Consider the following 26,167-nt stretch of genomic DNA (forward strand, 5'->3'; position numbering starts at 1 on the left):
TGGCGACACAAGCATAGAAAAATGCAAAAGGAAAGTTAAGATGATGTTAGTAAGACTTGCGATGATGTATGGTTTGGAGACGGTGGCACTGACAAAAAGACGGGAGGTGGCGCTGAAGATTCTAAAATTTTAGTTGCGAGTGACTAGGAGGGACATTGAAGAAAAGTTGAAATGGCTTGGACATATGGTGAGGATGGATAGTGGACACAACGGGCAAAGCATGTTAAAGATAAAGCTGCCAGGCAGAAGGAAAAAGAGGATGATTGCAGAGGAGGTTTATGGATGTAATGAAAGTAGCAGGTTGGTTTTACAGAAGTGGGATGGGGTGAGATGGAGGCAGACAACAGGCTGTAGGAATGCCCAACAGGGCAAACAGAAGTAAAAGTTCTAACTTTTTTGTGTGCATACAGGATATTGTCTGGGGCTTCCCCCCAGACATTCAGAGTAGAAATAAGTACATTCACATATATTATAAGCAGTACTTTTGACTTACAGTCATCTCAATACTGCACATATTTTTATTATTATATTTTTAAGGTTTTTATTTTTATTATTTTTTTTTTTTTTACACAGGGTTAACAGCAGAACATATGAACTTTGATGGGTGTAGTCAGCTCAACTCACCTTACTATTCAGTATCTATACAGTTACAAACGTTATAAATAATTACAACCATGCATGCACAGAGAAATGTAACCACAGCTGTAAAAGTGCAAAAATATCTGAAGGGGTACTTAAAGTGCTCAAAGTCTGACTGCAGTAGGCCCATCTGCTCAGTGTCTTTTTTTCGCCCATTTATGTGAAATGTTTTTCTCGAAACCTAGTTTTCAGTGTGTACAGCTGCACATATATGGTGAAACTCTTGTGGTTGTGGAACAGGTCAAATAATACATTATATATTGGAATGATTTTGTGTCTGTAGTTTAATATGATTTTAAATGTCATGCAAATTAATTTCCTTACAGTTTGTACTGTACATGAAATGATCCTCACTTCAGGGTTTAATTGCACAAATAATGATAAGGTAAAGGAGACATTTTTCATACTTTATCTATCTCTGCTAAACTATGGCAAGTATGTTACATGCTTTCTTATTATTTTTATGAAGTGCTTAGAAAGTTGTATTATGTGTGGTCTACATGTTCAAGTCAAAGCCCACATTCAAATTTATATTTAGTCACTTTCACTGAATCATTGGTAAGTTGCTCTTAATTTTAATACTAGAGTCGACCTCAATGAGGTACAACCACATCCTGTATTATCAAGCCTTCTTTACTAACTGTGGTTATTTTTCTACAGAATAGAATGCAGCATGAGCCATGTGTGTGGCAGGACCTCTATAAGAAGGAAAAGTCAACAATTTTCAACAAGAAACAAAAACAACAGATAAAAAGTGTTGCTTTGCAAAAAGATTCAGTGCTCTTCCCAGATATTCAACCCACTACAGTAAGGCAAATGAGGAGAAAAAAATGAAACGACTGAAGACCCGCAAGGAGAGGAGTCAAATAAGAGGTGGCTGGAAAGAGACTTCAAAGATCAAGTCAAATCACCATCATCATCACCACCGTCATTGCCAAAGCAACATAGACATGGCACATTTGCATAACTGCTGTTGTGCTAGTTGCCATTGTTCTTCAAGGAGAAATCCACCATTTCCAAGTGTTGTGCGCTCTGTGCAGGAGCCCAGTATCATCACAGATGGCCGCCTGACAGGACACCATGGCCTGTTTAACCATGAGGTGAAGTCTATTGATTTTGAACGCTTGCTAAGTGAACAGCCAAAACTGGAGGAACAAAGAAAAGAAAAGAACACTGTAATTTCGCATTCATCTTCAGCATCGCACAATTCTGCTTCACTGTCCACTGATGCTTTGTTGGGAGCTGATACAGATGTTGGGAGCTGTGTGCCATTCAGAAAAAATACAGACCCTGCTTCAAAAGCCCACACTGACTGCCAAGAGAAGGAAAAGAAAAACGTCCAGTTTGAGTCAAAGCAGTCAGATGTCACAACAGAAGAGAAACCACAACAACAACTCGCTCTTTCATGTGAAAGTTTTCAAAGCAGCCACTGGTCTAAACACAGCTTCCTCGATGTACTAACAACAGAAACCAAGTGGGCATGTGTCATGTCTGAAAACAGCAGAGAATCACTGCTGACTCCAGTTGTTGACAGAGACAATATTAAGACTTTCAACACAAATGTAAAGAAACGTGTGATTTCTACTCTTGTGCAAACCCCAAAGAACCAGGAGCCCCCTGTTCAGCAGATACAAACTCATGGTCTCACCTCAAGCCCACTTAAACTCTCCAGTTCAGCCACTACTAACAGCTGTGAGATACAGGACAGAACACAAGATCCAGAGTATGTAACGAAGTTTGTCAGTGCAGTAGCAGCACGTTTGTGTCAACGTTTGAAGCTTCCGTTGATCAGTAGGAGAAACCTGCTGTCAGAGAGCAGGGAGGTCCTGTTAAACTCTCTGAGGGAAACACATGGACCGTGGCTTCAAGAGAACCTCCTTAGACTTCAGCAACATCGTAGCTTTGCTGTGCATCCCACAAAGAAAGACCAAGATCATGATCAAGAGCCAACCAGGAAAAATGAAGAGAATCTCTTTGCCGCAGGTGAGTAATTAACCTCTTGAGACTTGAACTCTTCCATGGCATGCATTTTTATTTCTTTTTGATATTTGGGCGTATTGGGACCTGATGAGTGTAAAAACAAAGAATTGCCAGATTTTCTTTACCTGATTTTTGTTTCTGACAAAAATGAGACGCACATATGAGGATATTCGTTTAAAATTTCAATTGAACAGTGGCACTATAATGTCATCATAAGTGGATATCAGGCCCTTGTAGAGCAAAATTTAGTATTTTGGTCTAGAGCTTAAAATACATGTCCCCATAATATAAAGGAAAGCACAGATTTGTTCAAGATCAGCGTTTCGGTTTTTTTAAGTAACAACTACTTGTTATACTTTATCTATCACTATCATAGGGGAGATATTCTGGTGCAAGTTTTTAACTGATTATGTCTAATGATCTCTGTTTGACCACAGCCATGCTGGTTGACATGGTAATAATTTCAACTGTGTAACTTCCAGCTGATCAAACATCTGTTTGATAGATGTTATTATATTGTGATACAGATTATATGCTCAAAATTTGTTAATTTTAAAAGTGTTTATGGACTATCTTTGCATTCACTGTTACTTATAAGTACTTAGTATAAAAGTGATCGTTAGTAATATATTGCCAAGCTGATTGGTAAGAAATATTTAAGTTCTTACATTTACTTTTGTTTGATAGCTTGAACATTTACACTGTCTTTTTATGTTGGTGTATTTTAACCATTTAGTCATTCTGATTAAATTGAACTAGTAATAGTGCATGCTGCATCCTGTAAGCTCACACACATTATTTTGTTCTTATGCACACAATACAAACATAACTTAAATACACTAATTGCGAATTCTGCACAAAGTGTTTCCCTTAGAGACTGACCATGACCTCCACCTACATCACGTTTACCTGTTGTCACTTTTTCTTCCCGTGTCTTTGTGCTGTCATGTACTATAGAATTTACCGTTGCAGTAATTGTTACTCCCCCTCAGCCTTGTAGACCTTGTGTGTTTGGTTCAGATTTAACTTTGGCAGAGAGTTGTTGGTACTCCAGCTAGGACCAGCTTCTCTACTATCAGACTTACAGATGTTTAGTGTAAGTCTGCATCTGTCTATCTATGGTTTTAGAATAATTAACATTTCTTGCACTTCAATCAGTTGTCATTAACTCACCACTGTCCTCTCTTATACTTGTCTGTCTTTGCGGCACCTCTTCCTTCTGTCAAACACGTGCAAAAACAGTTACGGAAGAGAAGTGAAACACTGAAAAAACCTTTTTCCCCTTAAAGAATGACTGGATAATGCCTTCTGTGCTAAAATAGTTTTAAAGGTTTATTTACTGTTAAATATCTTTAAACCAACATTTCTGCTGTTTTTTTGTTTTGTTTTGTTTTGTTTTTTAAAAAAAAGAGAAAACATTGATCTTAACTCCATGTATTGCATGATGAGGAAGATTTAAAAAAAAAAAAAATACTTTTTTTTTAATAGGCATCCATTGTGTGAAGATAGGTTTGGATTTTTTGACCTATCCTAAAAAGTGTTTTGTGTTTGTTTTATGTCAGGAGATTAATCTGTGTAAAGAATAAAGAATACAGAAAAGACACAAACCATCAATTTGGTTTTACATCATTTTATGTGGTTATTTAAAAAAAAACAGAAGTAGGCATGACATACCTACATTTTTTCAGTTTTGTTTCCTTATTTTTAGATATCTCTTTTAATATGCCAGCAAATAGCCATTCCAGCTGGAAGACCAGTCTGCAGCAACACTGCAGTCAAAAACAGGTGAGGCCCTCAGTTTACATTGTCACTCTTAAGTTATTTTCAGATTTCTATAATATAAGATTCTCTGATAATAAATAATGATTCCTTATGTTAATTGTCAAGGTTACTGAGTGGCTGGCGAGCCCTGCGGATATGGCCGACAGTGTTTTGGATGATATCCTCAGACCAAGTCTCTCTCCTCCATTGTTCATGAACCTTCAGACCTGTGAAGCTCCAGAAAGCATTTTGTTTGCTCCTTCTACCACTTTATGCCAGAGAGAAGTGGCTTCTGTACCTGAGAACTGGCAAGATGGTTTAAACTGGTCAAAGAGCAAAAATTCAGCTACATTTGGTTCTTTTGAAAATAGCTTCATGGACCAATCCAGCTTATTTGGAAATCAGAGCCTACAGTACTCTGACAGCAACTCCCAGCCCTCTTTTCCTTACCAATCGCAGCTGCCAGATACATACGCAGGAGAGCCAATGCACTTTGCCCAGCAGGAAGACCCATTTGGAACTGATATGTACTCTTGTGTTCCCTCTTTTGCTGCCCCAGTTCACCATCAGAGCAGCCATTTCCAACCTTCAAACCAGTTCAGTCACGCTTCAGCTTGTTCTCTGAAGTCCCAGCACACTGATATTATGCACTACCCTCCGTCATTCATTCTTGAGAGAGACCCTGCACCTTCCCTTTCTGCTTTCCTGAGCCCTGAGCAGTGGTCCTTCCCTCCTATGAGACTGTACTAATGTGTGGTAAAGCTCTCCATACAAGCATGGCGATCAATATTTCTATGACTGATTCAAGTACAATTCTCCCTTAATTTATGCACTTCAAGGTTTTTGTTTAGTCAGTGATAAACATGTTATGTTCCCATATTAATGTAACCATAGCATTAAGCATAGATGCAATAGCTATCCTCTGAAGAGTAACCTATCTTTTTCTATTGTCCTGTTTTTGCTGAGTTAAGTAGCCTTTGATTATGCATCATTTTCAACCTTTTTAAGCATTTATGTTTATTTTGGACTTCTGTACAATTAAAAACACAAATGTCATAATGGAATATTATTTGTTTGTGAAAGTTGTGCATCCCTTTAAATGCAAAACAGTAATTTAAAAGACATTTTTAGAAATTGCATATATACATAAACACTGCAAAACATAAAATTAACAAAAGCTGCTCTTACATTTATAACACATTATATTGTATATTTACAACATAACTTCATCACAGAAAAACACATTTAGACTGAAAGGTTAATTGAGTAAAACCACAAATCACACATTCTTATTTTCTTTCTATGGTTGCAAGTAAAAGTTTTCATCAGATCTCTCATCCGTAAAGTCTTCAGCTTCTTTGCTCTCACGAGTTGCAGAATATTCTTCTGTCTCTAGTCTGGTCCCTGTTTTTATTCCTCTACGCAGCTGATTCCAGAACAGTTCCTGCGCCTGTGTTGGGTTAGTACAGTCTGAACCAGGCCACTGCAGGTAAGTCTTTTTTAACATAACTTTCCTCATGCGATGATACGAAGACAGCTGCCTCTCAGAGATTGGCTCCAGAAAAACGAGCAGGAGAACATCTCTGTGCTCATCAAAGAGTCTGTAACTGGCAAGCTGGATTTCCAGAGAACACCACTCACTTTGCAGAAAATTCCTGCTCACCACACAAATGGTTTTCCGGCTGCTGTATACAGCAGAAACAATATTGTCCACAATATCACGGCCCAACTCAAAGTCCCTGTGGTGCAGGCAAAGCTTAAAAGATGATCCGCCTCCCTCCAAGTTGGGTAACAATTGGTCCATGACCCATTGTTCATCAGATGAGTTATAGGAAATAAATGCATCATATTTACAATTCTCCTCCTCCTCATGGAATCTGCTCCACTGCTCGCTAAACCAGGCCCGAAACACATAGTAGCTGTACTTCATTTTCCAGTAGAGTTTAACATAGAATAAGGGAATGATTGTAAACAAGAAGATTGCAGCTGATGTGCTAAAAAACAGGTACATTCCTATATCTCCGCGACAAACTTTAGTGTCAAAATTGTAAAATTTGAGTTTTGGATTGTGTTGGCATGACAGGTTGTACAGGTACACCACCTGAACATCTGTGTTATTCTTTGTATAATTTTGCAAAGGCCCGTTGTTGCAGGTGCAGCTTACAGGATTATCTCGTATGTCAAGGTAACGAAGCATAGGTAGACTCATTAATGCGTCTACAGAAAGAGTCTGCATGGCATTGCGGTTGAGCTGCAGTAAACGTAACTGTGTAAGATTCCCAAAAACCTCTTTAGAGAAGTTCTGAATGCCCATATTTTCTGCAGCCAATCTGGTCAAATTTCTTAGATTTTTAAAGACCCCTGGTTCTAATTTTTTCACCCCAACACAGCAGTTATCCAGTGTGAGGAAACTTAAGTCTGTTAGGTCATCAAAGGTATCAGGAGCAAGATGGTATATGTTATTGTTGGTGAGATACAAAGATTTCAGTGAGTAGAGGCCACGTAGTAAAGTGCGTGGTAAAACGGTGAGTCCGTTAGGTCGCTGCCGATCTAATTTCAGATCAGTCAGTCTGCTGAGATTCATGAATGGTGACTCATGAGTTTCTGTTATGAAGCAAATCTGATTACTCTGTAAATCTAGCACAGTGAGGGTGTCTTGAAATGCACGATATAAGAAAGGGTCAATTTGTTTTAGCTGGTTTCCATCTAGATAGAGCTTGGACAGGCTTTTTAGTCCATCAAGACCCGATTGCTGAAAATGGGTAATCTTATTACCTCCAAGATCCAGTGTATTTAAAGATGTCAGGTTGAAAAAAGTCCCATTGAAAATGACAGAAATGCGGTTGTTGCGAAGGTTAAGAATTTGCAAACTGACCAGATCTTCAAATGTGACACTGAACAAATCAGTTAAGAGGTTATTGTCTAAACGAAGTGTCTCGAGCTTTTTTAGTCCCTTGAGAGCGTGTATATGGAGAAATGCAATACTGTTTATGTTAAGTTGTAGCGTCCTGATATTTGGTGTATGATAAAAAGCATGAGAGTCAACTTTTAAGATGCGATTGTAACGATAACTCAGATTTTCCATTTTTTTTAATTGAAACATTGTTTTACAGTATATTAGGGAGCTGAGATGGTTGTGCTCTGCTTTGAAGTCTTCTATGTATACATGTCTTCTAAGAAACTCAAGGCAATATGCACTCTTTAGGTTGTTGCGGGATAGATCCAAAGCCCCTGTGATATTAGGACAATAGGACAGTGTGTTATTTGTAAGTTGCCTAATTGCATTATTACCCAGGTTCATATTTTTAAGATTTTTCTCTTTCAGCCTTTTTTTCAACAGTATGCATAATTCTTTGAGCATGCTGTCATTGTTCAGTCCTGTACCAGAGAAATCAACATGACTTGGATTGATGTTGCTAATGTTTAAAAACTCCACTATTGTTACATTTGTTGAACGCAAACGCAAATAATTTATAGTGCTCAAATCAATTTGATCAAAGGCTTTTGTAGGCAGCTGAGAATTGTATGACAAATCTAAAATGTTGATAAAGCTGAGAAATGAAGGCTTACATCCCAGCGTTAATAGATTATTATGGCAAACATACAAAACAGTGAGGGACTGGGGCAGTGACACATTTGAGTGTCTGAGGGAGGTCAAATTGTTAAAGCAAAGATCCAGTGTCGTCAGATTTGTCAGATGTGCCACAGACTTAGCAATGCCTGAGAAATCTGACAGAAAGTTTTGTCTCAGGATTAAAGTGTGTAGCTTGAGAACAGATGAAAAAATATCCTCGGGCAGCCGCTCCAATGCATTGTTGGCCAAAAAGAGGGAGGTGAGATTCTGCAGGTCCTTAAACAGAGAAGGGTTGAGCTCTGATATTTTGTTTAATGACATGTTTAGAGTCTTCAGTTGATACAAGCCTTGGAAAGCTAACTGACGGATGGTTGTCAAGGAATTATTATCAATTCTGAGGTGCTGAAGGTCTACTAGGTTACTAAAGCTGTTGTTAGGAAGGTCCATCAGAGGAGTTCTTAAAATGGTGAGATTGATGGCAGATGGTGGCAGGTCACTGACAATATCAGAAATATGCATTGCATTCCGATGCATGCAGTTGAAAGTTTTCCCATCAGAATCTGCTTCTGCAATGCAGTTCCTGAAACTGTAACTACTGATGAGTTGAACAGCTGCAAGAACAACTGTAACTGACAGCAGCTGATGGTTTCCCATTTCGTCTTCTTGCAGTGCAAAGAAATAGTCCTTTAAATAACTTCTGTCGGCTCCTTTTTTTTTTCGTTTCGTTTGTTTAAATATTAAGTTGAAAACGTCTAAAGGCCTCTGTGTTTTTTCATCAGGTGAATGCAGGGATCTGAAAAGAGAATACTTTCAAATCAGAAAAAAATTCTAATATCAGATTGCAAATTCTCGCTTTAGGTATATCATTGATGTTTTCAGCTGTCTCTTAAAATCTGACAATAATAATAATGTGCTTTTTAAGACCCTCAAAAGCGCTTTACAATTCCACTATTCATTCACACACTGGTGGAGGCAAGCTACAGTTGTAGCCACAGCTGCCCTGGGGCACACTGACAGAAGCGAGGCTGCCACATTGCACCATCAACCCCTCTGGCCATCGCCAGTAGGCGGTAGATGAAGTTGCCCAAGGACACAATGACCGAGACTGTCCGACCCGGGGCTCGAACCGGCAACCTTTCGATTATAAGACAAACTACCAACTCTTGAGCCACGATCGGTACAAGTACATTTAAACATTATAAAGACGTAAATTGACAAACTAGCATTGTATATCTGATAGATTTTTAATCATTTTTAAAATATTGTAGAAACAGTATACAGGATACTCATCATGGTTGTTGGAGCCTGCTGCCTTCAACTGACATTTTAATTTAGACTAAGTATTTTTATAATTACTTTACTAACCCAAGCTCAGATTATTACCTTTTCTTGTTGCTGTTACCATTTCTTATTAGAAGGAGTTGCGAGTCTCTAGGAATAGTCTCAGCATAAAAGAATCTTCTAATCCTGAGGTGTGAGGAGCGTGTTCCGAAGAAATTTATACGATGAGAAAAACTTTGTTCCTCTTTTCTTATGTTTTCACATCCACTTTCAATATAAATGAATGTTTGCCCTTCTCCTCCTCTTTAGGGTTTCTCTCACGTCATTGCGGTCCACACAATGCACAATGTTGAAAAGCAATGAATTCCTAATTGAATACTACATATATTTGGCAAAAATCACGATATCAATAATTTTAGAACGATAAAAGAAATGCATAGAAAGAGTTGAGAAATAATTTGGTTCTTTCCTATGTATAATGTTTAATTTTCACCCTTTACAAACATAAATTCTTATGATTTTGCAAATAAGATAACGTTTATTTCCTTTCCTTAGATGATCCCAAGAAAACTGAAAATGTCATGATGTGTGAAGTTAATCTAATTTGTACTTACTTAAATTAATGCTGTTTATCCTGCCTTCTCAGACAGCTTTGTTTTTGGTGCCTGCAAAAAAATTGAGTCAGAAAGAGGAAGCTGTCTATAAAAATAAAATGTATAGAAAAAGTTGCGAAATAGTTTTCAGAGATTTTTTTTTATATAATGCGTGCCACTTTTAAGATTCACCCTTTATGAGCATAACTTTATAATATTGATGTCATTCCTCAAACTTCCCCAGGAAAACTGAAAAAATGTCCTGATAGTTTAAAGTTATAAGGTACCCTAATTTGTACTTACTCAGATTAATGCTTTTCGCCTCACCCTGTGGCTTTAGACAGCTCTGAAGTACATGGTCAGCCAAAAATAAAACACTCAGTCAGAAAGGGGAAGATGTCTCCAACGTATTCTTCTTCTTTCATAATCCTTTACAGCTGTGTTCAACTATTTAATCACAACACATTAATTCCAATAGTTTTATTGAAATATTGTTTTTGAGTGGATATACAATTTGCATTCACACATCTATAAATCACGTATTTTTAACACAATTATCTTAAACATTAAAAAAAGAAAAATATAAAATTGTGAACATTATTGAATTATATTGTAGGTAGTAAAAAAGTTCTCAGAAATGATGATGATAGTTATTTGAGTTTACCACCATAAACTGGTTGATTTGTTTTGTTTTGTTTTGTTTTGGGGGGGTTTAAGGGTGGTTAAGAGTTACTCGTGCTGCAAATTCCCACATATCCGTCAGATTTTTTCGCTGATTTGTTGCACAAACTTGGTGTCAGCACAATGAGTCGCTGTTGAACTTTGAGTGAAAGATACGGGGGTTTTAAGCCTTATTCTAAGACTCAGAGCTCACATTTCAAATATAACAGATATACTATGTAATCCTATTAAACTATAGAATAAACAAGGAAAAACAAGAAGAAATTGTCAGTTTAGTCCAGTTATCTGACTTTATTTCTTATCAAATCCTTTAGCTTTACTACAATATGTCTATGGCATTTTTTTCTAAGATTTTAATTTAAGATACAGAAAACTGAAGAAATACATTTTCACATATTATATTACTTTGATACGTTGAGGATATCATATATTGTATAAATTTTCAGTTTCCTCTTATCTTCTGCTCACGTGCCATCTGACATAATCCACATGCTGGAATGCAGGCCATGACTAACCAGTCGTCACACACAGAGCCCTGAGGAAAAGCACAGTCACAGTAAACTGGTGACAAACATCATAGTTTTTTTGTTTTTTTTTTACAGAACCATATTTAGAGTGCTGGGATTTCAAAAATGTAATATAAAACACCGTCTAGATTAGAATTCTAGAGAATTTTATGACTTCATGATTGAATTCATGATTAGAATTCTAGTCTTCTTGTTTAATAAATGATTAGACATCTGCAGCACACTTACACCAATATTGTATCTGTTGCGTATGCTTGTCCGTAAAGCAATCAGGGCGCCGGGAAGGCAGGCCAGACAGCAGCTTTCATCGCTGTCCTGAGCCACCTGACAAGCCAGGATGCAGGGAACGAATGTTCCACAAAGACCTGGAGGTGAGAGATGTTTTATCATATTTCTGTTATGTTACACTGTTGGTAAACTTCAGCATGTTCCCATAGAACTTATATAGACACGTACAGATGCCGCAGTCTTCACAGCAGTCGCATGCATTTGTACTCCACTCTGACGACCCACGGGAGACCGTGTACTGTGTCACAGTCACCTGAGGTTGTGCATTTATCACATTTGTCTGGTATTCCATGGCTGCAAGAAGAAGAAAAATAACTTGGAGCAAATTAAACATGAAGGTCACTTACTTTACCAGTTTACTTTCTTGTTTATAGAACTTTTGAGACACTTTTACACAGTTTCTTTATAACAAATGTTATATATCCAAATCTGTGTTGTGAAAGCTTCTTAAGATTTTATTCCAACCAAAAATTATTAGATCTTTCTTGATTAAGAGTTTACCCCAAATCAGATATAAAGAAAATCAGTTAGTAGGATGAGTTTAAACTACCTTGATTTGTAGGAAAATTTGTAGTCCCCTTCAACTCTTGAAGTTAGTATCTGGCTCCTGAAAGCAAGGTCTGAAATTGAAGACTAGGATAGGGTTTACAGCCACAGCTCTTATACCCAGTGACACAGTATGCATAGGTTGTAGTTCAGTTTCTATGCTGATATGAGATGGCAAACAATGACCAAGTAAACAGGGCTGAATGTCTTGTAAAGGAAAAAAGGAAAAAATGTTTGGTTTTGGGGCGTATCACACACCTAAAACGGTGCACCTAGAATTATGCAGGCTTTATCAGATTAATAGCACTTGAGGGACAAAGCAGGAACTTATTGTACATTTACATATCAACAAGGTTTTGACTTCATGGCAGGTGTGGTGTGTGTACATAACAGGGGACAAGCTGAAAAAATTAAATGAACTGTGACGCTGAAGCGCATACTCTGTTGACTTCATAAAGTGGCACTCCGTATGTACATACCAGTGACTCAAGAAAGTACTCATGAAAAGCACGGAAACATTATACTTGTATAATACAATTTAGCAAAGTATTTCTGACTTCTAGGCCGTTCAAATACCACTTTTGTTGTTGTTCTTTATGGCTTTTTCAGTTAAAAAAAGGTAATAAATCATCAGTTCAAATGTACAGTGCATTACATTTAGTTTTAAATATGACTAACTTATCTCTGTTAATCAACTCTATACCACAGGCCTTCAATCTGGCAGTAATTAAACCACTACTTAAAAAGCCATCACTTGACCAGCTTTCTTGGCTACTTATCTCCAACCTTCCTTTTATCTCAAAAATTCTTGAAAGAGTGGTTGTAATGGTAATGCTAAATGGCTTATTTGAAGAGTTTCTGTCAGGTTTCATAACTTTGCAAAGTACAAAAATAGTGTTAGTGAAGGTTACAAACAGAGGCGGAGGTGTAAGTGCCTGCCTTAAAACAGGACAATTTAGCTGCATTTAACCTAAAGTTAATCTTTATATAGTTTGGTAGGAAAAACATTACACCAGGTAACCTGCAGTGTTGAAAACGTGTTTTCCGACGATGTTTGCTGCCCTACAATCCGTCCTACTCTGTAGTAAAATCAGCGACATTTGACAGTCCTGTTGCTCCCATTGAAATGTATACAGCCTATTTAAAATCTAAAACTTAAAATTGTCCGTAGCCTACTGTTGTTACCACTGTCCTGTTTGAAATAAAATGAAATAAATTTGTCAGATGTGCCGATATTAAACCCAAGGTACTAACTAGCTAACTGACTGGATGCCCATTAACCTTATAACTCCTGTTGTGTGTGTGTGTGTGTGTGTGTGTGTGTGTGTGTGTGTGTGTGTGTTTTGTGTACAGAGGGACAGCCAGGTTCATAATGGATATAAGGACGTTTTTCAAAAAAAGGTGTAAGATCAAATGTTCCGTCAATACAGGATAATGTTGGATCAATGTTTCAATATTTATCTTTTATTAGTGGTACATGTGGTTTGGTTATTTGCCTTTTGGTTGAAAGTACACTGAGAGAGGGCTTTTTTCATATTAATGTATTTTTTTCATCTAATTTAATACAATCTATTTGTGTATGATTGTCAGTCCAAAGAGGGAGAGAGGAAAGAGGGGAACATGAGGAGAAAGGTCAGGAAGAACCAGGTAAGAAAACGGACAGGGAATAGTGACAGGCAAAACTGAAACAGCTAAATTGCTTGAGAGAGTTGATCACCAAAAAATGACAGACAGATTTGCCAACCTCAAGGTGAGGTGACATCTGCAGAGCCATACTAGTATCTGCAGTAAAGATCATCTTGATGCATTCTCAATCATCCAGGAAAGTAAATCTCCAAAAGTCGATTCTGTTCATCTGGACGTAGCGTTTTGTGGGAGAAAGGTTTCGTCACTCACCCAAGTGACTTCTTCAATCTCAGCTGACTGCAGGTTTCCCCAATCTTATAAATTTGCAATTCATTATGCAAATGTACTGTTTATAAGATTGGGGAAACTTGCAGTCAGCTAAGACTAAAGAAGTAACTTGGGTGAGTGACGAAACCTTTCTTCCACAAAACGCTACGTCCAGATGAACAGAATCGACTTTTAGAGATGCAGTAAAGATTGTTTCATACATAGTATACATTGTACCATAGGCAAAGTTGCCTCCATTTTTAAGATTTAAGGTTTTTTTTATTAATATTTTGTACATTTGTACATGTGAAATGCACTTCACACACGTACACACACGCACAGTTGTTTGTCGCCAGATGGCACATTTATTTCTAGTTTTCATTTGTTATGACCGTCCACAGTCTGACAGCTCCGGTCTCAGCTGATTTCCAGCTCTCCCTCCGCTCCTCTTCCGTCTCACTATAAAAGGGGAAGGAAACCATCATCAGTCCAAACGCCATCAGCTGTTCTCACCTGCGTCTCCAGCACCGCCCCGTTGAGCTCACTGCACCACTCCTCCCCTGCAGCCGCGCCCGGGACCACACCTCCACCACAGTACATTTCAAGGACTCTTCTATTTTTGGAGTGTATTTTTGTGTATCTGTATTATATTATACATACACATTAAAAGTGAATCTCTGTCCACTCAGTTTACTTCTTGCCCACTATGAGCATCATTCATTTTTCTTCCCCAGTAATCAAGGTTAGGATATGTAAATTTATTTTTTTATTCCAGTCCATTCTTCTTTTGCAGCATTTAAATAACCTTTATCAGATTTGATGGTTTTGTTACAGACTTTTCAAAAAAGTGTTTTGCTTTTTCACAAATGTGGGGATTAAATTGTGTTAAAATGTACAAAACAGTCATGTCATGTTTTGTGATGAGGACCCAGGCACATAAAGACTTGATGAATTTAAGAATCTCATGATTTAATAAAGAAATTTGCAGACTTGCACAGAGATGGTAAAATAATGATGACTGATAACGGAGACGAAGACAACAGATGACGAGGACAGGGAGGAACAGAGGTATAAATGCACCAAGGAGACAGTCAGAGAGAACCTGGGATAACTGGAGACATTAAAGGATGCAGGGACTGACAGAGACAGGGAAGAAGTCTCATCGTGACGAGTAAAGTTTATCTTGTCTGGCTGGGCAGCTCTCTGGGTGCTCCGCACCCCCAAAGCTCTGATCCTAGAATCCCCCCTGGTTAAAAATGATCTTCTTATGGCACCTGACAGTAACATCATCCTTTTGCTGTCAGAGGCTATACTTCAGTGCATCATTCATTGTTGAACACAATATTTTATTAGAGACATTGGGGCAAGCATTAGGTATTAAAGACACTGCTATGCAGTGGTTTGAATTTTATCTAGACTCCAACAGATTTTATGCTAGGACCAGTTCTGTTTACTTTGTATATGCTATCATTAGAAGGCATAGCATACATTTTCACTGCTATGCAGATGATCCACAGCTTTATCTAGCTCTGAAGCTAGATAACACACACCAGTTAGTTAAACTGAAGGAATATCTTAAACACATAACTACCTGAATGACTTCTAACTTTATGCTTCTAAATTCAGGTAAAACTGAGCATATTGTACTCAGCCCTAAAAATTCTAGAAATATGGTCTCTAACCAGACGCTTTCTCTGGATGACAGTGCCTTGGTCTCCAGTATTACTGTGAGGAATCTTGCAACTGTTCTTGGTGAGAATGTGTTCTTCAATGCGCATATTGAACAAATATGTAGGACTGCTTCCCTCTCCTTTTGTGCAATATCTTTCAAATTAGAAACGTCTGATCGTGATGCTAAAAAATGAGTTAGTTGAGAATTACTTTCTGGCTGGACTATTGGATATCATTATTATCAGGCTGTCCTAAAAACTTACTGGAAAGTCTTGAGTTTATCCAAAATTCAGCAGCAAGCGTGCTAACAGGAAATAGAAAGAGAGAGTGTATTTTTCCTATATTATCTTCTCTTCATTGGCTCCCTGTTAAATCCAGAATCAAATTTAAACTCTGTCTCCTCACATACAAGGTCTTGAATAATCGGGGCCCATCTTACCTTAATGACCTCATTCATACACCACTCTGCATTTAATTATTAGCTGTTATTAATCTCAGGCTCTCTTCTACACTCTGTCTTTGGCCTGTTTTTCCCTTCTCCCTCCCAGCCAGTCGAGGTAAGTGGTTGCCCCTCCATGAGCTTGGTTCTGCCGGTTGTTTCTTTCCATTAAAAGGACATTTTTCCTTCCCACCATCGCTAAGTGCTTGCTCATACGGGGCCATCAAATTCTTGGGGTTTTCCCTGTATTATCATAAGGTTTTTGCTATCTTACAATATAAAGTGCCTTAAGGCAACTGTTTTTGTAATTTTGCACTATATACATACATTTTTTTAATTGAACTGAATACATTAGTTGACTTGATGATTCAATGTGGAAATACTGAAACAATATTGTCTCTTCATTACTGACAAGTTTATTTTTAGCGCTTTGTAAAGTCATTGATCAGCACTTGGACCAAGAGGTTTTTGTCAAACCCCTCTCATCACATCAAATTTTTCCCCATACATCCTCATCCATTACACTGAACACTGAATCTCTTTGAGGTTGCTTCTTTACATAACGCACACCAGTGACTGTACAGCACTCATCCAACATCATTGTTTAATCTGCTGATGACGCAGTTGTTGTTGAGCTAATCTCAGGTGTAGGTGAGTCAGCATACAGAGATGAGATGTGCCCATCAGCAGTAGCGGTTTTTGATAGGGGCGACATGGGCGGTTGACCAGGGCGGCATCGTGGTGGGGGCAGCATCACGGGCATCTCCAAAAAAAAAAAAAAAAAAGTTGCTCGTACTCATGCTGCCCGACATCAGCCAGCGCATTTTGGAGACGGCATAGGCACCGGTCGGTTTTCTGCCGCCCATTTGCTGGGAGTAAAGGCGCCCTCCATTTGCGACGTGCGCCTGCTGCTTGCGGCACATGGAGGAGAGGGCGCCCCGCCCTCTCCTCCATGTGCCGCAAGCAGCAGGCGGAGGATTCACTGGCTGGAGCAGCATCTAATAACCAGCTCGCAGAATATAACAAAATAAAAACAAACCAACAAACACGAAACACCAGACATTATGATACAGTCTTATAATTTGTTTGAAAATGTTTGTTTTTTTTGTTTTTTGTTTTTTTCAAAATTCTATAAAGTGAACGCGAGAGCCCTCGGTGCGCCCACTTGCCGCTGCTGAAGTCAAAGTAAACTTTATTGTCATCTCCGCTACATACAGTACAGTATACAGAAAGACGAGACGATGAGGCTTCAGTTACAACAGTGCAAGTAAACAAACAATAAATATGAAAAGAGTAAAAAAATAAATATATACTTTAGGACTAGCGGTAAAGGGATCAATAACAATTTATAATTTACAGTTTGATGATTTAAAGTCTGGCACACAAAGTGTCGACAGGGGAGGGGGCGGCTGCTTCCAAATAGAGCACATTTCATTCATAATGTGGAAATCCAAGCCCATTTTGTATTCCTGGTCTGACTCCTGGGTTGTGCGAAATCCCAGAAATAAACCCTAGACAAAGCATATCTGTGAACTAAGGTATAGGTCTATTAGGTTATGTTGTGGTGATCCTCGGGTTGGGGGGTGGGTGTTCATACTGGAGTGCAAAATTAAAACCAATGGAAGATGGACAAGAAAAGTTCAAAGCCATCAGGTGCTCAGTTTAGGAAAAAAGAAAAAAGAAGAGGAGGAGAAATGAGCAAAAGATACAGGTCAGCAGATGTGTCATTGGATAATGGCAGGTCATCCTGAAACAATCAGAATCAGAATCAGAATACTTTATTAATCCCTATGGAAATTATGTGGGTTACAGTTGGTCCAAGAAGAAATTCTAAAAATAGTAACAGTAACAGACTAAACTCCAAACAATACATTATGTTACAGATTTTACACATTTAGGAAATAGCACTAATATATACAGATCACTCAATTATAAATATCAAGAATTAACAGAGGTGATTATAAATAAATATCAACAAAATTGACAAGAATATTCCAGAGTAGAAAAAAGCGTGTGTAAAAAGGGTGTAACTATTGCAGCGTTTACAGTGTATTAGATGGAGGAGTTGTACAGGGAGATGGCCACGGGCAGGAATGATTTCCTGTGTCATTCAGTGGTGCGTTTGGTAATCTCAGTCTCTCACTGAACGTGCTCCTGTAACTAGCCAGTACTTCATGGAGTGGGTGGGAGGTATTATTCATGATTGTCCTTATCTTGGACAACATCTGCCTCTCAGACACCACCCTGACAGAGTCCAGCTCCATCCCCACAACATTACTGGCCTTGTGGATCAGTTTATTTAGTCTGTGGGCATCTGTGACCCTCAACCTGCTGCCCCAGCATGCAACAGCATAGAGGATAGCACTGACCACAACAGAGATACAACAAGATAACATTAATTAGTAGGGATAGTGAAAATGTCTGTTTACGTTTGTTAGCCACTTGGCTATAGTAAACAGTAGACACTGATGTAGCTTACTGAATCTTTTGGATTGTGTTCAGCACAATATTAAGGTGCATTAGTCATTGTCAGTTATTGATATGTTCCAATAACAGTAAAATATGTTATTGTACAATCCTTAATATATTGAATGTGTGTATGCGGGGTGTGGGGTGGGGCGGGGTGGAGGGTACTGGGGGTGGGGTGGGCGGGTGCCAGAGGGGGTGTTCCAGGGCACCAAACAGGCTAAGACCGCCACTGCCCATCAGTGTGGTGTTCAGTGAACATAGTAGCTTAGAACACCTTTAGGACTAAAGAGTTGATACTGAAATACAGGAAAAGCTTGACTCAAACCAAGCCTCATTTTGTATTGACTGTGGAGAGCTTGTGAGTTCCTCAGTGAGACTCCACTTTCTGCTGTTATAACATAATTCACATCAGTGTGGTACGCACGCTGCTCTGTGGCAGAAAAAAATGGTGCTGCAAGCACTGGTGGAGAAAAAACCAGCGGTTGCTATCTGTCAACCCTAGAGGACATTGCCACCTCAGACCACAAAACGTCATCAGGGACTGCTCTCATTCCAGTTAGGGACTTGTTCTTCGTCTAAAACATGCACCTCTAGATTGTGACACCCTTTCTTTCCAAAAGCTATCTGTGTTCTGAACACTTGCATCCACCAATAAATAAATGTGCCGATAACTGACTCATGCTGCAACTTTTTTATTTCAATAAAGCTACAAAATACAAGTGTAAAATGTCACATTAATAAAACACTTAGGGTTGATTTTTTGTTTACATTGGGTAACATAAGAAAAAGTCTGAATTTAAACATGGAAGCATAGTGTTTGAGGGGCTGTCAGAAGACAAAAACATGTATGATGTTACACAATAGCTTAATTTTCCAGGAGACCTTCGGTTGAGACAGATGTAACCACAACAGTATTCAGTTCCTCTCAAACGAACTGCTTTTCAAAAATAACACTTGTACCGTGAGGGGATATGGCTCACTCAGACTATCCAGCCTCTGTCTAGTTTATGACTCATTTCTTAACTGAATTTTTCAATTTGCATTTGAATGTTCTTGAACCTGACTATGCAATTATCTACTGCTTAAACATACTTTTTTATGTGTTCACCTTAGTTTCAAACTTGTGGACTGACTGTCTTTTGGTGTCATTGGTGCCCAAACCTCATAAACTTTTAAAGTTTTTTAAAGTCTGCATAGAGACATCATCTGCAGGAAATCCTATCTACCACAGTTCAAGCAAACGATATATCCTGATGTCTCTTAAACCTATGTTTAATTTAACCACAAAGATAAACGCAAATAATGTCATATCCTGTCTTCTTTAAAGCCTGCACAATCATAAAGCCTTCAGTATCTCTTTCACCAGCCTTCATCAGCTTGTATCCTGTTTTTATAAAAGTTCAGAAGGTAAGTCTTGTTTGCTCTATTTATACATATATATATATAATATTTGAGTGAGTTGACATGGCTCACTCAGTTAATCCAGCTTTAGTAGTTTTAACTGAGTGACTTTAATTAAGTCGCCCACTGCTTGCTAACACGCTTTTTAAAATTTTTTCCTCTTACCTCAATTTAAAATGTATACCCTGAAGTGTCCGTGGAGTCTTTTAGTATTTAGTACACTAATTTAGTAAAACAGTTTTAGCATTTACTTTTAATTCACTTCCGAGAGCCTTTGAAGTACCTCTAACATTGTTTCTGCACACAGCTTTGTTGTCATCCTTTAAACCAGGGGTGGGGGAACTCGAGGCCTCAATGGCCGGTGTCCTGCAGGTTTCAGATGTGTCCTTGATCCAACACAGCTGATTTTAATGGCTAAATTACTTCAACATGTCTTGAAGTTCTCCAGACTCCTGGTAATGAACTAATCATTTGATTCAGGTGTGTTGATCCAGGGTGATATCTAAAACCTGCAGTACACCGGCCCTTGAGTAATATGTAATGCATATTTATAGAGAGATCTTATGTTTTCAGTGAGGGATGTTTTTTTTTTTTCCAGAAGTCCAAAGTGAGCGAAATCCAAAGGCACCAATGTTTGAAATCACTTAATAAATCTTATAATGCAGTCCTGCTGAGCTCTAAACTGTTTTATATTTTCACATTCTATAAATTGACAAAAACAGGAAAAAAAAATACTCCTGAAGAAACAAACAAACAAGTTCCTACATTGTAGGTTGAGTGAAATGCTTGATATGTCAAAGCAAGTTGAACTTGCAGCATAGCGGCGAGTGTAAAATTTGTGCCAACAAAGCACTTTCACTTCTCCTTAGTTGTGGAGGATTTCTTTGCAAAAACAACTTTCTGCTTTTTAAAGCCTGACAACTTATAGTTTTTTACTTTATGATGTGTAATCAATTTTTGTTTTCAAAGAGGATGCATTTTCTTCTAAGTTTTCTTGCAATGGAATATTTTTCATATGAAGCACAGTAGTCATGCTCTGTCTGTCTGGCTGACGCTTACAGCTAGGTGGAGACACGGATTAAAAATATGTGTAAAAAATTTCCTGAAACAGTCATCAATTCCCACTTTAGCTATGTTTTCATCTGTCTAAAACTGAAAAAAAAAAAACAATCAGTTCCTGAAATTCTTACTTCTTCTTTCTGATCCTCTGTCATCTGGCTAAGGCAAGATGTGAAAAGGGATGTCTGGCAAACGTGTTTATGAGAACAGTGTACTCTCATCTCCCTTGGAAGGTTTTAGGTCTTCTGCTGGCTCGCCGTCCAATCCCAGATTCAGCCATGTCAACCACAGACAATAGCTGGGTGAGTGGATATTTTTAAAATTTAGTTATTAATTTAAATTAGTTATTTAGTTGTTATGCATAATTGTTCATTAGGAAACACAAAGTGTTACCTGAACCTTATCCAAAAGCAAGTCTTTTTTTTTTTTTAATTACCCAGGTCTTTGAAAGATATTGATGAGTTCTGTATCTCTGTCTTCTCACAGGACTATGATTATTATGGAAATATGACAGAAGCTGTTGCAGCCCCATGCTTAGAGGAAGACATCTATGGTTTTGCAGAAAAGTACTCCCCTGTAGTATACAGCCTGGTGTTCGTCTTGGCAGTTGTTGGCAACGTGCTGGTGCTGTGTGTGATCAGACGCTACAGAATCTCTCAGAGTAGTGGAGCTTGTGCCTTTTCCTTAACAGACACCTTCCTCCTTCACCTGGCCATTTCAGACCTTCTTCTGGCCTTCACTCTGCCCCTGTTTGCAGTGCAATGGGCTCACCGCTGGATGTTCGGCTTGGCTGTTTGTAAGATCTCTGGTGCTCTCTTCTCCCTAAACCGGTACAGTGGCATCCTCTTCCTGGCCTGCATCAGCTTTGACAGATACCTGGCAATCGTTCATGCCATCAGCTCAAGTTGGAAACGAAGCACATGCCATGCTCAGTTTGCATGTGCCATCATCTGGGCTGTCTGTCTGGGCTTGAGTGGAATTGACATTTACTTTAAACAAGTGGTGATGATAGACCTTGTCGGTCAGCAGAGGGGGCCCGTGTGCCAGGTGTGGTTCACTGAAAACACTTTACAGTGGCAGGTGGGGCTGAAGTTTGTCAGTGTAGTTCTGGGCTTTGGGGTTCCCCTCCTAGTTATGCTCTACTGCTACATCCGGATCTTCAGGTCTCTGTGCAATGCCTCTCGCCGCCAAAAGCGCAAGTCTCTCCGCCTCATCATCTCCTTAGTGTCTGTATTTGTAATCTGTTGGGCTCCATACACCTGCTTCCAGCTGGCAGATAGTCTGCTAAGGCTGGGTGTGTTAAGTGCATCCTGTGAGCTTGGCTATGTGCTTGACGTTGGAACTCTGATCACTGAAAGTCTGGGGCTGTCACACTGTGCCCTCAATCCTCTGCTGTACGGCTTTGTAGGAGTGAAATTCAGGCGGGAGCTAGTCAGAATGTGTAAGGGGCTACTGGGACAGAGGAGCTGGCTGGCAATGGAAGGGTGGCGAGAGCGAAGGCTTAGAAAAGCCACGGGATCGTTCAGTTCTGCAGAGAGTGAAAACACCTCGTATTCTGTCATGGTGTGATTTTAGTCAGAGATACATAAAGAGAAAGGAAGATGAAAATATATTTTTGTGGTTTTGGGTGTGAAGCTTGTATAGTAAAGTGAGGTGAAAACTGAAATAAAATGTTCTCAAAAATAGTTGCTACATGTTATTGGTGCTTTTTTGGAAGTCTGCAGTTTGTATTGTTTTGATTTCTTTTGCGTGTGACACGAGCCATGGAGTAAAACGATTGCAAAATGCTGATGGTGTCACAAAATATTTCTTGCTAACTTACTGTGAAACTTTTTGATTTCCACATTTCTAAAAAGCTTGATCAGCAGTATTGGGTAACGTTTACGTAAGTACTCAGAGTCAGATCTCATGTATTTATTCCCAGTAGATATTTTGATAAATTTTTAAAAGATTTTAAATCTGTATATGTTATAATTATGTTGTAACATGTATAAATCAATCATCCTATTTGTGCCCTTTAAAATGTTTAGTGCTGCAAAAGATGAAATGGCTATAGTGCTTCTTAAATTTTCTATGTATCATTGAAACGCAACCTTTATTTTGACCGATGCTGAATATTTTTGTATTAAATGTTTTAAAGAAAATGATTGTTCAGCTGTCTTTTATGTATTTTTTCATTGCCTCCCTACAGGTTTACTTTTTGCCAGGAATGTCATTGCTAAAAAAAAAAAGAGCACAATTATTAATCTCACTGAGGAAAACACTAAATGGATTTAACCTCTATAATCTAGCATGAAAATACTGAAAATACCACAAAGCTAATAAACTTTGTTTTGTGCAAGAACGCACTCTTGGCTGGAAACCTGAAGGTTGACATAGCTCACTTCCAGGTGCAAAGTTCCAGGAAGACAGCTCTCTGTTTTTCTTGCTTATTTTTTATTATAGAAAACTGCATGTGGCACCATGGTGAAGTGGTTAACACCTTTGCCTGACATGCAAAACCTGCTCAGTATGTGCCTAGATAAATGGTAGTGCATCAGGAAGGTTATTTGCCATAAAAAAAAACTCTGCCATATCAAATATCACATATGCAGACCCACTTTTTGCTATGAATCTTTCAGAAATAAGGGAGCAGCTGAAAGTCAGATCTGTTTTACAGGGAACTTCAGTGGCACACAGTTTGGAGCCAGGTGGTCCGAGTTTGACGACAGAAAGAATTTTCACAAATGAGTGACTCATTAGCTCTAAGCCATTGCAACACAGCTGCACTTGCAACATTTACTTGAGGCACGCTGTCAAGTTTAACGGAAGATTATCTGTCAAGATAAGAACCTTAACCTTCATAAACCTCACTGGTTGCTAAATGTAAAAATGCACTTAGAGGTAACCATGCATAAGTCAACAAATATAGAAACTGTAACTAAGACATCAACTCTGATATTTCATGAGCGAAATCCAAAGAGCCGTTACTAGACCCAACATTTGTTTTATAAGAACCAAAAGTACCAAAAGGTTTGGAAGCACATTATGTTTGATAACATCATTAATTAAAAAACATATTTATGTCAAAAGTATTCATGTAGTTGTGAGGTTTAAATGTGGACAGATCTGACCTTAAAGTAGCTTACTGCAATGAAAATACTTTGAAGTAAATAAAAATTGGACAAAAAAACAAAAACATTTGAATCTACTTGAGAATTACACATTTCAAAGTCAGCAAACTTTATAGTGGTATTTAGTATACTGTCTTTATGTCTATTATTTGAAGTTAATTTAAATACTTAAAAAATAAGAGCTGAGTTGTGAGACCTGCTTGTTTCTGCGAAGACAGATGGGCTCATATTACATTACATTGATCAACTGAAATGAAACACAACACATGAGTGCTACATTAAGTTTAACTGTATGTTTACAATAGATGTCAGACATGTCAGACAATGTCTAATGTAAAATAATACAATAGAAAAAATACATGTAAAGTCTGATTACATGTAAGAGGATTGCCCTCTGGTGGAATCTGATTAAAAGACAGTGTAGATTAAAATAATTTGCCTGGAGATTCAATAATATAAACAGTTGTGATTATAGAGTCTTCTGGAGACCTAAAAAAAAATCACAGCAAGTCCTTTCATCACCTTTACATTACTGTGCAAAATTCTTGAGCCTTTGCTTCCAAGGAGTCATATTTTGGACATGTTTACTCATTTTTCATTTTTCCGTACAGTCCTTGTACCTGTGTCATGGTCTCCTGGTCCTTCTCCAGTTGCAATGCAATGATCTGGAAATCTCTGTTGGGCTCACTATGGTGAGCAGGCTACTACTGATAAAGAAGTGATTTCAGATTTGCCTGCGCTTTCTCTTTTCACATGCCCACTGCTGTCAAGAGAAAGGGTTGTTTAAGAGGGAGAAGTCAGGAATCAGCTGTTTTGATAGAATTTGGAAACAGAGTTTCAGTGGAGACAGACCCACCAAGAGAAGATCACTCACCTGCCCCACTGACAAAAGCCTGACTTATGCTAAATTACACAAGAACTGGACTGAAAATCAGTGGCAAAAGGTCATATTGAGTAGGGAATCCAAATTTTAAAACTGTGGTTCAAATTACCATAAAGTAGCACAGTCCAGCTTTCTATGCCAGGTAAGATGAAGCACATTTACTATCATATCACTCAGATTTTGTTTTTCAAAATCAATGCCTTTTGAAATTTCCAATGTGAAAGCCTTCAAAAGTCTTCAGGTCTTTGAATGTCGAAGAACTGAGGAGGGGAAAAGCTTCTCAAACTGCAGAGCTTCATGTGAAGTAAGTACATTTATTTGGATATAACACAATCATCCTGCAATATTTACTGACTTTTATAAAGTATTTTAAACTTCTGTTAAAATACTTTATAAATGTTTTATTTGCAGCAAGGTAAGTCTTTTTGCAGTCTTTTTGTATTCGTTTGGATTCCTATGCGTGCACATTTACTGGAAACAGTTGCCCTGAACACTTCTGATTTTATAGAACCTTTGATAATTACTTCACAAAGGATAAATAGAAAACCTGTGAGACTGTTTTATAGATTATAAATGCCTATATTCTACCTAATCCTGCCTCACAGTGCCATCATCACACCATAGGAGTTGTGTTGGGTTTATCAAGAACTGACTTGTGTCATAGGACACACAATGTGATGTCCAATGTTCCCTCTAAGCTGCGCACGTGCGCAATTGCGCACTGCTGGCACGGTCTCTGCGCACAGAAAATCTGCGTTGCGCACAAAAAAAAATCTAACCTGAATTGAAATTAAAATTAATACTTTAACAATTCTGTTTTGCAGTGTTAGTCAGTAAGTGACTGGCTGCTCCCGTATGGGATTAGAACGATGCCACCTTATCACATAGTCCAGCCAATAATGCGATTCACATTCGTATATACGCAGCCAATCAACGTCGTTGACAGGCTATGACAGCGTCCTTATGTGCCGACACCGGTGTTTTAGCTAGCAAAGCGGCGTGGCTGATGTGGAGTGAAGCCACGTTAATGACAACGTGTACAACCATTGGAGATGTGAGCAGGACAGACGGAACAATTGACGGAAAAAGTGTGGACTTTATACCAGTTTTTAAATTGTATTGATAGGCCACGTAAAACCAGAGTTATGATAAAAATATATGCAATGTTTGGTTTTCTTCCTGAATACTACCATTGTTTATATGGTAAAAATGGCGTTTTATAAGAAAAAAGTCTCGAAAGCACTCTCCGCCTGTGAGCAAAAACAAAAAACCCCGCTCCCCCTTTCCTATTCGTCCAAAAAAGTACCATGTCGACCAATCAAAAAATGATATGGCAACGTGGCATCTAGTTAAGAAACGGGGGGAAGTT

The 26,167-nt window shown here is 38.4% G+C and overlaps 4 protein-coding genes across 4 annotated transcripts; 2 read left to right on the forward strand and 2 right to left on the reverse strand.

Annotated features, from left to right (window-relative positions):
* Positions 1-1,304: 1,304 nt before the first annotated feature.
* Positions 1,305-5,152, forward strand: prr19 (proline rich 19). Its single transcript, XM_084944159.1, is given in 4 exon segments — positions 1,305-1,366; positions 1,368-2,622; positions 4,328-4,404; positions 4,507-5,152. Coding segments are annotated over 4 exon segments (2,010 nt in total). The 5' UTR covers positions 1,305-1,312; the 3' UTR covers positions 5,131-5,152.
* Positions 5,153-5,680: 528 nt separating this feature from the next.
* tlr21 (toll-like receptor 21) lies at positions 5,681-9,647 on the reverse strand. The gene is made up of 2 exons (XM_084944158.1): positions 9,338-9,647; positions 5,681-8,747 (listed from the first exon to the last, which is right to left on the reverse strand). Exon 2 carries the CDS (start codon positions 8,606-8,608, stop codon positions 5,681-5,683), a length of 2,928 nt encoding a protein of 975 aa, XP_084800284.1. The 5' UTR covers positions 8,609-8,747; positions 9,338-9,647.
* An 858-nt stretch (positions 9,648-10,505) lies between these two features.
* cnfn (cornifelin) lies at positions 10,506-12,128 on the reverse strand. Its single transcript, XM_084944786.1, has 4 exons — positions 11,875-12,128; positions 11,493-11,618; positions 11,265-11,401; positions 10,506-11,044 (listed from the first exon to the last, which is right to left on the reverse strand). The coding sequence occupies exons 2-4, from the start codon at positions 11,614-11,616 to the stop codon at positions 10,952-10,954; spliced, it is 354 nt and encodes a 117-aa protein (XP_084800912.1). The 5' UTR covers positions 11,617-11,618; positions 11,875-12,128; the 3' UTR covers positions 10,506-10,951.
* An 8,849-nt stretch (positions 12,129-20,977) lies between these two features.
* On the forward strand, positions 20,978-23,082 carry cxcr3.2 (chemokine (C-X-C motif) receptor 3, tandem duplicate 2). The gene is made up of 2 exons (XM_084945075.1): positions 20,978-21,104; positions 21,289-23,082. The coding sequence occupies exons 1-2, from the start codon at positions 21,003-21,005 to the stop codon at positions 22,369-22,371; spliced, it is 1,185 nt and encodes a 394-aa protein (XP_084801201.1). The 5' UTR covers positions 20,978-21,002; the 3' UTR covers positions 22,372-23,082.
* The last annotated feature ends 3,085 nt before the right edge of the window (positions 23,083-26,167 follow it).

The sequence above is a fragment of the Perissodus microlepis genome, chromosome 11 (assembly GCF_051167445.1).
Source record: "Perissodus microlepis isolate ML-2025 ecotype Zambia chromosome 11, ASM5116744v1, whole genome shotgun sequence".
Taxonomy (NCBI): domain Eukaryota; kingdom Metazoa; phylum Chordata; class Actinopteri; order Cichliformes; family Cichlidae; genus Perissodus; species Perissodus microlepis.

Coding starts and splice junctions, on each gene's coding strand:
- cnfn (XM_084944786.1), bottom strand. CDS start 11,616: ATGGAATACCAGACAAATGTGATAAATGCACAACCTCAGGTGACTGTG. Junction 11,402..11,492: donor CTGTGAAGACTGCGGCATCT/GTACGTGTCTAT, acceptor TCTCACCTCCAG/GTCTTTGTGGAACATTCGTT. Junction 11,045..11,264: donor GCAACAGATACAATATTGGT/GTAAGTGTGCTG, acceptor GCTTTTCCTCAG/GGCTCTGTGTGTGACGACTG.
- cxcr3.2 (XM_084945075.1), top strand. CDS start 21,003: ATGAGAACAGTGTACTCTCATCTCCCTTGGAAGGTTTTAGGTCTTCTG. Junction 21,105..21,288: donor CAACCACAGACAATAGCTGG/GTGAGTGGATAT, acceptor GTCTTCTCACAG/GACTATGATTATTATGGAAA.
- tlr21 (XM_084944158.1), bottom strand. CDS start 8,608: ATGGGAAACCATCAGCTGCTGTCAGTTACAGTTGTTCTTGCAGCTGTT.